We start from the raw sequence: 12489 nt of genomic DNA on the forward strand, positions 1-12489 counted from the left end.
TCGGCGTTTCGACATTTGAATAAATTCAATGAGATTCCCACCCCACCAATCCTTGTAAATTCCAGCAAATACAGACCCAAAGCTTTTAAACATTCCTCATATGATAATCCTTTCATTCCCAGAATCATCCTCGTGAACCTCCTCTGGACCCTCTCCAATGCCAGCACATCTTTTCTAAGATGAGGGGCCCAAAACTGTACACTGGCTAGGCTTGTGTCCACTGGTGTTTTGGAGAGAAAAGAGACTTGATTGCAATAGATTCTGAGGAGAAGATATTTTCTCTTTTGGAACAATCTAGAACAAGATCAGATAACTAAGAATTAAGGGGTCAGGTATTTAAGACAAATGGTGAAGTTCTTCTGTAAGCATCATGCATTTGTGGAACTCTCTTTCTGAAAGGGGAATGGAGCAGATACTTGGATAATGTTAAGCTAAATGAAGATATATGCTTGATAATCAATGATGTGCAAGGTGATGGTGGGGGGGGGGGGCGGTGTGGAGTGGAGAGGGATCACTACACAGTGGTACAGATTTGAGTGGCCCAGTGGTCGTCTGTTCATAACTCAGATGCGAAGAAGCGAAATCCTGGTCAGAAAGATCATTACCCTTAATCTAGAAAGGCAGTTTTTCCAATCCAAGGGAAATAAATCAGGTAATGAAAGACATGTTAGTTTAATAGAGACAAAGGAATACAGCTTGGATGCTTCTTGTGAGAGTGAACACTTGAACAAATACACATTGATCCAAGACTAACTAACTAACTTGATATGCTAACCACTACAGCAGATGGAAAAACATCGAAGTACCACAAGGTCAACAAAGGTGACAGTGCACAGTATGGAGACAATCTACTGGGATAAGTAGGGAGTTGGTTACAGAGTGGGAGACAAGGAGATAAAGGGTACGTACTTCCAGGTGAGCCCAGTAGTTATATTTCAGTGAAAGGTTTTGGAACATCATGACCAAAGCATCTCCAAATTACATTCAAGATAAGAGCAGGACAAGGCCACTCAGCCCAAGTCTGCTCTATCATGTAACATGATATGTATGATGTAGATGATGATGGTAACCCACTCCTTCTCTTTTCAAAACATTACCTCTACAAGGGAGTTGAACTCCATTTTTCCGGATTTTATGTGTGAACATTGCTGCAGCACTCAATAATATTTAAAATAATCAGTTTGTTTACTGAGGCAACATTTAGGAAAATATAATTAACAGGCTTACCTTCTCTCCCTTTGGCCCATGCAGTCCTGGTTTTCCGGGAATACCCTATACAACAAAAATTTGAATTGATATGACAGCTCAGAGACACATCACATCCTATGAATAAACACAAGAGATTCTTCAGATACTGGAAATCCAGGGCGACAAACAGAAAATGCTGGAGGAACTTAGCAGGTCTGGCAGCATCTTTGGAGGAGCACAAACAGTCGAAGTTTCAGCCCGAGACCCTTCATCATATTGGAAAGAAGAGGGAAGAACCTGGGGTGAATGGAAGGATAGTGATAGGTGAAACCTGGTGAGGGTGAAGCTAATCATTGAGGGTAGGGGGTGAACTGAGAAGCTGGGAGATGATAGTTGGAAGAAGTAAAGGGTGAAAGAAGAAGGAATCTGATGAGAGAGAGTGGACCACAGGAGAAAGGGAAGGAGGAGGGGCATCAGAGGGAGGTGATAGGCAGGCGAGGAGAAGAGAAGGGGTAAGAGGGAAGCCAGAATGAGGAATGGAAAAAGAGAATGGTGAGGGGGGAGAAATTACCTGAAGCTAGAGAAATCAATGTTCATGCCATTGAGGCTACCCAGATGGAATATAAGGTGTTGCTCCTCCATCCTGAGTGTGGATTGATATGTTGGAATTGAAGTGGGTAGTAGAAATAAAACGGGTGCCCACCAGGAAATCTTGCCTTTTTTGGTGAACGGAGTGGAGATGCTTGAAGAAGCAGTTTCCCAATCTACACTGCACCTTACTAATATAGTGGAGGCCATATCAGGAATACCTAATACAGTAGATGACCAAACAGACTTGCAAGTAAAGTGCAAGTCAGTCACGTCACTTGGAAGGATTGATGGTGGTGAGGGAGAATGTGCTGGCATTGGAGAGAGTCAGAGGAGGTTCATAGGGATGATTCCAGGAATGAAAGGGTTATCATACGAGTAACGTTTGATGGCGCTGGGTCTGTACTTGCTAGAATTTAGAAGGATGAGGAGGGATCTCATTGAAACCTTTTGAATGTTGAAAGGCTAGACAAAGTAGATGTGGAAAGGTTGTTTCCCATGGTGGGAGAGCCTAGGACAAAAGTGAACAATCTCAGTATAGAGGGGTGTCTGTTTAAAAAAGGAGACGTGAAGATATTTCTTTAGCCAAGGAGTGGAGAATTGTGGAATTTGTTACCACAGGCAGCTGTGGTGGCCAGGTCATTGGATGTATTTAAAGTAGAGATTGATAGGTTCTTGATTGGACAAAGCATCGAAGGTTATGGGGAGTGGGGCTGGGGAGGATGAGAAAAAGGACCATTCCATGGGCCAAGTAGCCTAATTCTGCTCCTATACTTGTGGTCTTGTGGTCATGGTGTAGGGGCAGGTGTGGCACTTATCCGCTTGCAGAGTTAAGTGCCAGGAGGGAGATCAGTAGGGAGGGATGAGTGGACAAGGGGATCAAGTATAGAGGATCCTACTGTAAATTGCAGCTGGGGTGGAAAGGAAAGATATATTAGCTAGTGGGATTGAGTTTAGGATCCGAGAGATAATGTTGCAGCTATATCGGACCCTGGTCAGACTCCACTTGGAGTACTGTGCTCAGTTCTGGTAGCCTCACTATAGGAAGGGTGTGGAAACCACAGGAGGGATGTAGAGGAGAAAGGATGTTGCCTGGATAGGGGAGCATGCCTCATGAGAATAGGATGAGTGAACTCGGCCTTTTTTCCTTGGAGCAAAGGATAATGAATGGTGACCTGATGGACGTGTAGAAGATGATGAGAGGCATTGATCATGTGGATAGTCAGAGGCTTTTTCCCAGGGCTGAAATGGCTAGCGTGAGAGGGCACAGTTTTAAGTTGATTGGAAGTAGGTACAGAGGAGTTCGGAAATTGCACCATCTCGGATCGCAAGACCCTGCAGCGGATAGTGAGGTCAGCTGAGAAGATCATCAGGGTCTCTCTTCCTGCCATCACAGACATTTGCACTACACGCTGCATCCGCAAAGCAAACAGCATCATGATGGACCCCATGCACCCCTCATACAAACTCTTCTCCCTCCTGCTGCCTGGGAAAAGGTACCAAAGCATTTAGGCTCTCATGACCAGACTATGTAACAGTTTCTTCCCCCAAGCTATCAGACTCCTCAATACCCAGCGCCTGGTCTGACACCTTGCCCTACTGTCCTGTTCGTTATTTATTGTAATGCCTGCACTCTTTTGTGCACTTTATGCAGTCCTGGGTAGGTCTGTAGTCTAGTGTAGTTGTTCTGTGTTTTTTTCTCTGTGTTGTTTTTTTTTATGTAGTTCAGTCTAGATTTTGTACTGTGTCATGTAACACCATGGTCCTGAAAAACGTTGTCTCGTTTTTACTGTGTACTGTACCAGCAGTTATGGTCGAAATGACAATAAAAAGTGACTTGACTTGAGATGTCAAGGTTAAGTTTTTTTATGCAGAGTGGTGAGTGCGTGGAATGGGTTGCTGGCGATAGTGGTAGAGGGGGATACGATAGGGTCTTTTAAGAGACTCCTGGACAGGTACATGGAGCTCAGAAAAATATAGGGCTATAGGTAACCCTAGGCAATTTCTAAGGTAGGGACATGTTTGGCACAGGTTTGTGGGCTGAAAGGCCTGTATTGTGCTGTAGGTTTTCTATGTTCTAGAACTTCACAGCAGATGAACTTCTGGCGCACAATGTTGTGGTAAACCAACTAAAACATAAATCAAAACACCTTAAACACTAATCCCTCCTACCTACACAATGTTCATATCCCTCCATCATCCTCATTCATGTGCTTATCTAAACATCTCTTAAAAGGCTCCAATGTATTTGTCTCTGCCACCATACCAGGTACCGCTTTCCAGGCATCCACCACTCTGAATAAAAAACTTACCCCTCACATCCCCTTTGAACCTACTCCCTCTCAGCATTAATGTATACCCTCTGGTATTAAACATTTCAACCCTGGGAAACAAGTATTCTCTCTTCACTCTATCTATGCCTTGCATAATCTTATAAACCTGCATCAGATCTCCCTTTATCTTCTGCATCTTCTCCAAAGCCTCAACAACTTTCTTGTAGTCGGACGACCAGAACACCAAATCAGAATCAGATCTATCATCATCTGCATGTGACATCAAATTTGTTAACTTAACAACAGCAGTTCAATGCAGTTCATAATCTAGCAGAGAAAAAAGTATTAAGTGAATAATAATAATCAATAAACAAGTAAATAAATTACATATATTGAATAGATTTTCACAAACATGCAGAAACAGAAATACTGTATATTAAAAAAAGTGAGGTAGTGTCCAAAGATTCAATGTCCATTTAGGAATCAGATGGCAGAGGGGAAGAAGCTGTTCCTGAATCGCTGAGTGTGTGCCTTCTGGACCTCCTATCCAATGGTAACAGTGAGAAAAGGCATGCCCTGGGTGTTGAAAGTTCTTCATAATGGATGCTGCCTTTCTGAGACATTGCACCCTGAAGCTGTTCTGGATACTTTGTAGGCTAGTACCCAAGATGAAGCTGACTAGATTTACAACCTTCTGCAGCTTCTTTTGGTCCTGTGCAGTAGCCCCTCCATACCAGACAGTGATGCAGCCTGTCAGAATGCTCTCCACAGTGCATCTATAGAAGTATTTGAGTGTATTTGTTGATATGCCAAATCTCTCCAAACTCCTGATAAAGTATAGCCTTCTTTGTAACTACATTGATATGTTGGGACCAGGTTAGATCCTTAGAGATCTTGACACCCAGGAGCTTGAAGTTGCTCATTCTTTCCACTTCTGATCCCTCTATGCGGAGGGATTCGTCTTACCCTTCCTGAAGTCCACAATCAGTTCTTTCATCTTATTGATGCTGAGTGCCAGGTTGTTGTTGTGGCACACTCCACTAGTTCACTGCTGTATGCCCTCTCGTCACCACCTGAGATTCTACCATCAATGGTTGTATCATCATCAAATTTATAGAAGGTATTTGAGCTATGCCTGGACACACAGTCATGAGTATATAAAGAATAGAGCAATGTGCTAAGCACACATCCGATGTGCGCCAGTGTTGATTGTCAGTGAGGAGGATATGTTATCACCAATCTGCACAGACTATGGTCTTCCAATTAGGAAGTCGAGGATCCAATTGCAGAGGGAGGTACAGAGGCCCAGGTTCTACAACTCCTCAATTAAGATTATGGGAATGATGGTACTAAATGCTGAGCTACTGTATAGTCAATGAACAGCATCCTGACGTAGGTGTTTGTCTTGTCTAGGTGGTCTAAAGCCATGTGGAGAGCCACTGAGATTGCATCTGCCATTGCTCTATTGTGGCGATAGGCAAATTGCAATGGGCCCAGGTCCTTGCTGAGAAAGGAGTTCAGTCTAGTCATGACCAACCTCTGAAAGCATTTCATCACTGTTGATGTGTGTGCTAGTCGTTAAGGAAACCCACCTTATTCTTCTTAGGCACTGGTATAATTGTTGACTTTTTTAAGCAAGTGGGAACTTCCGCCTGTAGTGAGAGGTTGAAAATATCCTTGAATACTCCCGCTAGTTGGTTGACACGGGTTTTCAGAGCCTTACCAGGTACTCCATTGGGACCTTCCACCTTGTGAGAGTTCAGTCTCTTTAAAAACGACCAAACATCAGCTTCTGAGACAGAGATCACAGGGTCATCAGGTGCAGCAGGGATTTTCATAGCTGTAGTTGTGTTTTTCATTTCAAAGCAAAAACTGTATGTAATACTCCAGATGTGGCCTAATTAGAGTTTTATGAAGTTGCAATGTAACCTCTTAATTTTTAAGGAAGACATCTTTGTCACAGCTGGACATTTCAACTTCAAGGTTATCAGGGGAAATCAGCATGGTTTTGTAGAAGGGAAAATATACTCGACAAATTTAGTGTAGTTCCTTTAAGATGTAACATTTCTGTAGTCAAAGGGAACCTGAAGAATGTGCTGTACCTAGATTTCCAGAGGGCATTTGATAAGCTGATGCATCAAAAGATGCAACAGAAAGTAAGTTCAAAATAAATTTATTATCTAAGTACATATATGTCACCATATAGAACACTGAGATTCGTTTTCTTGTTGGCATGTCAGTAAATCCTCAAAGTACAATAGAATCAAAGAACAACTACACCCAATAGGTGCAAAACAACCAGTGTGCAAAAACAACAAACTGTGCAAATACAAAAGAAAAAGAAGAAATAATAATACATAAATAAGCAATATGAGTTCATAGGGGTCAAGATAGCATGGATGGATGGAAGTGGGGAATAGATATAAGTTTTAGCTGGCTGATAAGATGCAACAAGTGGGTTAAGGTAAGGTAAGGTAAGGTAAGGTATTCAGTAAATTTGCTGAAAAGATAAAGATAGGTAGGAAGGCAGGAACAGGTTTTGAATCGATGTCCAGGCCTCCACCCAGATACTTTACTATATGATGAAGGACTTGTCTAGATTTTGGACTGTCCCAGGTCCACGTGAACATGATGTTTGAGGGCAGGTAAGTCAGTGTGCTTACAGCTTGAACCCTGGAGTTCGGGTTCTCTTCATCAGTTAGTCCAATGGCTGATGCTTAAAATCAAAGCCTGAAGGTCAATCGGAAATCTGAAAGTTTAATCCCTATGGCCAAAGCCTGGAGACTAGAGCTCTGAGGGTCTGTACTGGAGTTGGAAGATTGTCCACGTGGGTGGGAGTGAGAATCAGGGCATGTTTAACAATTTTGTTGCTTGTTGTGTTCTGCTGAGCATTGTGGGCTTGCTATGTTGGCACTGCAATGTGTAGTGACATTTGTGAGTTAACCCCAGCACATCCTTGATTGTGCTGGTTGTTAATGCAAATGACACACTTCACAGTACGCTGCAAAGAACACATGATGAATAAATTTGATAAGGTAGACAGATATTTGATGAGCAAGTGGTGGCAAGATTACCAAGGGTAGGTGGGAATTCAGAGTTGAACCTGCAGTCAAATTGGCTATGGCCTTATTAAATGACAGAAGAAATTTGTGCCCTTTAAGATCTTTGTATCCTCTTTAGCCACAGGTAAGGTCCCAGAGCACTGGAGAATTGTCAATGTCTTTCCTTTGTTTAAGAAGGGAAAAATAGATAATCCAAGGAATTATAAACCTGTAAGTTTCACATCAGTGGTAGAGAAATTATTGTAGAGGATATTTACAGATAGGATATGCTCACATTTGGAAGAACATGAGCTAATTAGGGACTCTCAGCATGGCTTTGTGTGGGCATGTCATGTCTTACTAACTTGACTGAGTTTTTAAGGAGGTGATAAAGGTGATTGAAGGTAAGGCAAAGAAGGTTGCCTAAGTGAACTTTAAGAAAGTATCTGAGAAGATCCCAAAGTAGAGTCATCCATTGGGGTTCAGAATTGACTTGCCCATAGAAGGCAAAGGGCAGGGCTGGAAGAGTGTTATTCTGTCAACAATGGTGTTCTGAAGCAATCCGTGCTGGGACCTCAGTATATAAGGCACAGTACACAAGTGGCAGATAGCGGCAGGATGGTAATTAAGTATGCATTCAACACAAATTCGACGGAGTTGCAGGTAGTGAAGAAGGCTGTCAAAGGAGACAGCAGGATATAAAGAAATAGCAGATGAAGTTTAATCTGGTTAAGAGCTGTACTTTCAGAGATCAAACATCAGGGAAAAGTATACAGGATCCTTAACGGCATTGATGTACAGAGTTCAAGTCCATACTTCCCTGAAAGTGGCAACTCAAGTAGTTAGATAGAAGGTGTATGGCACGCCAGCTTTCATCATTTGGGGTACTGAGTAAAGGAACCCCATCCTGTTGCTGCTGTATAAAAGCACCACTGGGCTGCAATTGTGCATAATGTGCAGTTCTGGCTGCATCCCCATCCCTCTCCTCTCACCCCAGACTGACTGGCAGAGGGGGTAGGGTGGCTCTCTTGGTGAAGAATGATATTCAGTCCCTTGCGAGGGGGGACATATACATTAATGATTTAGATGAAGGGATTAAAAGTAACATTAGCAAATTTGCTGATGACACAAAGCTGGGTGGCAGTGTGAAATGTCAGGATGCAGAATGTAGGGTGACTTAGACAGGTTGGGTGAGTGGGCAAATGTATGGCAGATGCAGTTTAATGTGGATAAATGTGAGGTTATCCACTTTGGTGGCAAGAACAGGAAGGCAGATTACTATCTAAATAGAGTCAAGTTAGGAAAAGGGGAAGTACAACGAGATCTAGGTGTTCTTATACATCAGTCAATGAAAGCAAGCATGCAGGTACAGCAGGCAGTGAAGAAAGCTAACGGCATGCTGGCCTTTATAACAAGAGGAATTGAGTATAGGAGTAAAGAGGTCCTTCTGCAGCTGTACAGGACCCTGGTGAGACCCCACCTGGAGTATTGTGTGCAGTTTTGGTCTCCAAATTTGAGGAAGGACATTCTTGTTATTGAGGGAGTGCAGCGTAGGTTCACAAGGTTAATTCCCAGAATGGCAGGACTGTCATATGTTGAAGGATTGGAGCGACTGGACTTGTATACATTGGAATTTAGAAGGATGAGAGGGGATATGATTGAAACATATAAGATTATTAAGGGATTGGACACACTGGAGGCAGGAAGCATGTTCCCGCTGATGGGTGAGTCCAGAACTAGAGGGCATAGTTTAAGAATAAGGGATAGGCCATTTAGAACAGAGATGCGGAAAAACTTCTTCACCCCGAGAGTGGTGGATATGTGGAACGCTCTGCCCCAGAAGGCAGTGGAGGCCAAGTCTCTGGATGTTTTCAAGAGAGAGTTAGAGCTCTTATAGATAGCGGGGTCAAGGGATGTGGGGAGATGACAGGGACGGGGTACTGATCGTGTATGATCAGCCATGATCACAGTGAATGGCGGTGCTGGCTAGAAGGGCTGAATGGCCTACACCCTATTTATAAAATTGAGGGATACAGATAGAGTAGACAGACAGAATCTTTTCCTCAGGATAAAGATACTATAGTAAATACCAGAGGGCAAAGCTTTCAGGTGAGATAGAGAAAGTTTAGAGGTGTGCAAGATAAGTTTTTGTTAAGAGTGGTGGGTGCTTGGATACGGTGCTGGGGTGGTGGTAGAGGCTGATACAATAAAGATGTTTCAGATAGGAGAATGAGAATGCAGGAGGAGATGGATATGGGGCATATGAAGCTAGGAGGTACTCTATTTACATCATGTGGCATCATGTTCAGCACATTACGGACTGAAGGGCTATTCCTGCGCTGTACTGTTCTATATTTTATGTAAACGGTTGACTCCTGGTCCTAATGTGCCACCCAGCTGTCGTCAATGCCAGGCAATTAGATAAATCCTCTAGGTGATTCCTTCATGTTATTCCACAGTCTTGCTTGCAATTGCCTTGGTATTACTATCCTTTGTCTCCATTTTATGCAGCCTTTTGCCTCCTTTCTATGGGGACACAGGTTGTCTGCTGCTGTATACAGAGGCTGAATACCTTTGCTTCCTGCAGCTGAAAACACCTTCCTACCTAATGATTCCTACAACATGAACATAGAACATTACAGCACAGTACAGATGTTATGCCAACCTTTTAATCTACTCTCAGATCAATCTAACCTTCCCCCTCCCCCACAAAGCCCTCCATTTTCTATTATCTATGTGCCTATTTAAGAGTTTTGTTTTTAAATGCCTCTGCCACCTTCAGGGCCATCCATGAATACCACTCCCGATATATTAAAGGCACTACCTCCGACATCCCCACTACATTTCTGTCCAATTATCTTAAAATTATGACTCTTCATATCAGCCACTTCTGCCCTGGGAAAAAAGTCTCTGGCTGTCCACTCTACCTATGTCTCTTATAAATCTCTATCAAGTCACTGTCATCCCCCTTCGCTCCAAAGGGAAAATCCCAAGCTTACTCAACCTATCCTCTTGACATGCTCTCTAATCCAGGCTGCATCCTGTTAAATCATCTATGCAGCCTCTCTAAAGCTTCCATATCCCTCCTATAATAAGGTGACCAGAAGGGAACTCAATACTCCATATGGCCTAACCAGAGTTTTATACAGCAGCAATATTACTTTGCAGCTCCTGACCACAAACCCAGCTCATAAAAGCTGACACACTATAACCTTAACCACACTATCGACTTGCACAGCAACTTTGAGGGATCTATGGAAGTGGGTGCCGAGATGTCTTTGCTCCTCTATATTGCTGAGATCCTGCTATTAACCTCTATTCCGCCTTCAATTTCAAACATTCAAAGTACATCACACTTTTCTGGATTGAACTCCAATGGCCACTTCTCAGCACAGCTTTGCATCCCATCAATGTCCTGTTTTAACCAATGACAACCTTCTACTAACATTTATGTTATCTGCAAACTTACTAATCAACCCTTCCACTTCCTCATCCAAGTTATTTATGTAAGTCACAAGGAGCAGGGGGTCCCAGAACAGACCTCTGTAGAACTCCATTGGTCACTTCATCTAATACTACCCTCTCCCTTCTCTGGGCAAGCCAATTCTGAATCCATTCGGCCAGCTTTCCCTGGATCCCATGTCTCTTGAACGAGCCTACCAAGGAGATAATCCATGTACACCCCAGCCACTGCTGTACCTTCATCAGTTGGTTTTGTTATTTCCTCAAAGCCTGCTCATCATAAAGCCATGCTGACTATCAATAAATCACACGATGTTTCTCCAAATGCTCGCAACTCCTATCTCTCAAAATCCTCTCCAATATTTTGTTCATCACTGGCCTTTAGTTCTTAGGGTAAATCCTATTACCTTTCTTGAACAAAAGAATAATATTTGCCAGGCTCTAATCTTCTTGAACTACTCCTGTAACCAGTAAGGACACAAAGTTCATTGCCAAAGAAGCATAACTTTAAGGCCATCCATGCTCATGTGATCTTGGCACTACAGCTGGGTACCTCTGCTTTAGCCATTCTATTTCATAATACACGAAGATTCTGTACATGCCCATATTCCTCTAAATTAAAGTTATTTCCATTAATATAGCAATTTTGCAGGGTGCTTTAACATTACCTGTAATTGAGACCAAGTACACTGAACGTGCACAATTCAAGAACCACCGACATTGTACTGCTCAGACCAATATCTTTTTGAACTTGTCATTGTTAAGTGTTTCTTATGATCTCTGATCAATGGCACTGAACTTGTAATTATCCAGTCTGTGATGGGATGAGGTAAAATGATTTTAAATTTTAGAAGAGCACAGGAACAGGCCAATGTTGTGCCGAACCAAGGAGTTGATATTGGGGCTTTATAAGGCACTGGTGAGGCCTCACATTGAGCATTGTGAAAAGTTTTGGACTGCCCATCTTAGAAAAGATGTGCTGGCATCAGAGAGGATCCAGATAAGTTTCTTAAGGATGATCCCAGGTATCAAAGGGTTATCATATGAGGAACATTTGATGGCTCTGGGTTTGTACTGGCTGGACTTTAGAAGGAGGTGGGGGATCTCACTTTTCAAATGTTGAAAGGCCGACACAGAATAGATGTGAAAAGGATGTTTCCCATGGTGGAAGAGTCCAGGACAAGGGGTTTGCAGCTTAGGGATAGAGGGGTGTCCATTCAAAACAGAGATGCTGAGAAATTTCTTTAGTCAGAGGGTGTTGAATTTGTGGAATTTCTTCCCCCATGCAGCTGTGGAGGCCAGGACACTGGGTGTATTTAAGGCAGAAATTGATAGGTTCTTTATTGGACATGGCATCAAAGGTTATGCAGAGAAGGCCGGAAATGGGGTCGAGGAGGAGAAAAAAAAGGATAAGCCATGATTGAATGGTGGAGCAGATTTGATGGGCCAAATGACTAAATTCTGTTTCTATGCCTTATCGTCATATGGAACCAGTTAAAAAGCAAATCAAAAACACAAACACTAATCCCTCCTAGCTACACCATATCTATCATATCTATATCCCTCCATCTTCCTTACATTCATGTGCCGATTCAAACATCTTTAAAAGCCTTGTATGTATCTGCCACCACCATCATACCAGACAGCATATTCTGGCATCCATGACTCTCTGAGTAAAAAAACTTCCTCCTCACCTTCAATACATGCCCTCTGGTAATAGACATTTCAACCCTGGGAAACAGATACTCTGTCCACTCTATCTATGGCTCAAATAATCTTGTAAACCTCTATCAGATCTCCTCTCAGCCTCTGATAGAACATGTCCTCTAAACCAAGCAGCATCCTTTTGTACACAATGCTCCAGATGTGGCAACAAAATTGCAACATAACCTCCTGACTTTTGAAATCAATGCCCCATCTAATAAAAGCAAACAAGC

At 42.7% G+C, this 12489-nt stretch overlaps 1 protein-coding gene across 1 annotated transcript in view; it reads right to left on the minus strand.

Annotated features, from left to right (window-relative positions):
* The window catches only part of col16a1 (collagen, type XVI, alpha 1), a gene marked incomplete at its 3' end in the record, with an annotated part of 565824 nt that overhangs the window by 347681 nt on the left and 205654 nt on the right, over positions 1-12489 (minus strand). Inside the window, exon 22 of the mRNA XM_059954228.1 lies at positions 1228-1272. Coding sequence (XP_059810211.1) covers positions 1228-1272 — 45 coding nt within the window. The remainder of the gene's footprint in view (positions 1-1227; positions 1273-12489) is intronic.

This window comes from Hypanus sabinus, chromosome 30 (assembly GCF_030144855.1).
Source record: "Hypanus sabinus isolate sHypSab1 chromosome 30, sHypSab1.hap1, whole genome shotgun sequence".
Classification (NCBI taxonomy): Eukaryota; Metazoa; Chordata; class Chondrichthyes; order Myliobatiformes; family Dasyatidae; genus Hypanus; species Hypanus sabinus.